At 42.2% G+C, this 2,008-nt stretch overlaps 1 protein-coding gene across 1 annotated transcript; it reads right to left on the bottom strand.

The window, feature by feature from the left end:
• Positions 1-307: 307 nt before the first annotated feature.
• tcima (transcriptional and immune response regulator a) lies at positions 308-1,345 on the bottom strand. Its single transcript, XM_051108719.1, has one exon. The coding sequence runs from the start codon at positions 1,173-1,175 to the stop codon at positions 873-875; it is 303 nt and encodes a 100-aa protein (XP_050964676.1). The 5' UTR covers positions 1,176-1,345; the 3' UTR covers positions 308-872.
• Positions 1,346-2,008: the final 663 nt, after the last annotated feature.

Below are 2,008 nucleotides of genomic sequence, written 5' to 3'. Positions count from 1 at the left end.
CTTTTAGTATGCTGTATAAATCTCATTATCAAAAAACTTACCCTCACGAATGTTTTTTGGTCCAGGGTCACATATTTGTAACTAAATGGTACAAATAGTAAGGAGTACCATCCCAGTGACAGCTTTTACCTTTTTTTCTGAGCGAGTGAAAGGTGGGACCAATTCTAGGGAGCAAATTTCTACCCTTTTTTTTTTTTTTTTAAATAGGTGCCTAAAACAATGTTCAATTTAGCAGCCTGACTGTAAGCTCCATCCTAGTCATTTTAATACAAAATATGAAGTCAAGAAAGAGAAAAGAGTCAAAATGTTTAGTTAATAATTTATTGTACAAACAATGAAAAATAATATCGTGAAAAATGCATAACTGGTGTTATAACATTGTGATAAATAAATAAGTGGCCATTGAGTGTTAAAACACATATCACAATATTGAACTGGCATAGAGACAAGGCATAATGTTTATAGGCAGTTTTCAGGCAATACAATGTCTGTCTCCAGTCATAGTTCTTGTGCACCAACAAATACACCTATAAGGTGCAGTAGGTCGTGTTAGTCCATTTTTAAAATGCATAGTTCACAAGACACATTTTCGCGCGTCTTCACTTGATGATGCACTAGGGGCTCCGTGTGCGGGGGCTCCGTGTGCGAGCGCCACGGGATTCCTTCACTCCGAGCGTCGCCACAGCTCCAGATACTGTGCGTCCCGTCCTTCATATCTTGTATCAAAGGGCTCGTGTAATTTACGAGACTTTCCTTCATCTGAGTGGTTCCTTCTCGACCACTCTAGACGTGTCCTTTATCGCCAGGTTGTAAATGTCACCGGCAGTCTGAAATGTACGACCGTGCAGCCGCGGGTCACCGCGTAAAGACGCTCATCGCAGCTTCAGAAAGTGTCGCACCATCCCTGCGATCCGCAGGAACTTGTCCTTCTTCCTTTGCTTGAGAGCCATCAGAGCTTTGGCCGTCTCTTCGGGGTCGTGCGCGAAGGAGAAGATGCTCCTCACTCTCTCCTCGGCTTTCATGTCCCCGGTTTTCTGGAACAGTCTCATGAGCGCGTCCTGGTTGACTTTCTCGAAGATGTTCGCCACCGCCCGCTTGCGGTTCGCTGTGTCAAACTTGTTGCCGTGGATCGATGGGCAGACCCGGCGAGATTCTGAGTACATGTCGGTCGACATCTTGCGGCTTTTGTGTTGTTTAGCAGCGTTGGAGTAGCCAACTTGACCGATCTGAGCCGCTTTGGTGGCTGTGAGACGAGTGAGGAGTTCACAGTGACTGCTAGCTCTTTATAGTGCGACAGCGCTTACGGAGGTGGCATCATCCTAGAGGAACGCCTTCCCGTTTACAGCCAACTCTTTCGACCAAATGCCTCTAGCTTTGGAAATGGAAGTAGTTATGGATAGGAGCGCTGACGACATAAGTGCGCACGGTTTATCACACAGATGGGTGCATTTGCACCCAATGGGGTTTAACCTTTTTAACCTCTAAGAAATATTAGATAATAGCCGTTTATTTAGATTTGAACACATAAAGCACATTTTGCAGGGAGGTCGGATTTTGGAGACTTGGGAACACCTAAGTCTTGTAGACAACAAAACAAAAACAAGTTACACCACCACTCAAAAATTTGGGGGTCAGTGATATTTTTTTAAAGAAATGTATTTATTCAGGACATGTTTATAAATATCATAAGCCATCAATCTTACAGACCCCATCATTTGGTTGGTCATTTGATACATTGCGTTCCCTGCAAAGAGTTCAAATTGCTGTACTGTAGTTTCGTGACAAAAAAGCACTTGACTCTCATCATAGAATTGTGATTAATTACACTGTCATCACAATGGTGTTCTAATTAGGTGTCATTAGCTGTATTAACCTGTATAACTAATTATTCACTAACTATGCCATGGATTATGTAATATATACATATACAGTATGTTTTAAAAAAATGATGCAAGTCAAAGTCAAAAGTTGAATAATCTTCAATTATTACATCATCCATGGTGTAGCT

The sequence above is a fragment of the Labeo rohita genome, chromosome 5 (genome assembly GCF_022985175.1).
Source record: "Labeo rohita strain BAU-BD-2019 chromosome 5, IGBB_LRoh.1.0, whole genome shotgun sequence".
NCBI classification, from domain to species: Eukaryota; Metazoa; Chordata; class Actinopteri; order Cypriniformes; family Cyprinidae; genus Labeo; species Labeo rohita.
The sequence above is the reverse complement of the archived record's forward strand: the minus strand, read 5'-3'. Positions and strand labels throughout refer to the sequence as shown.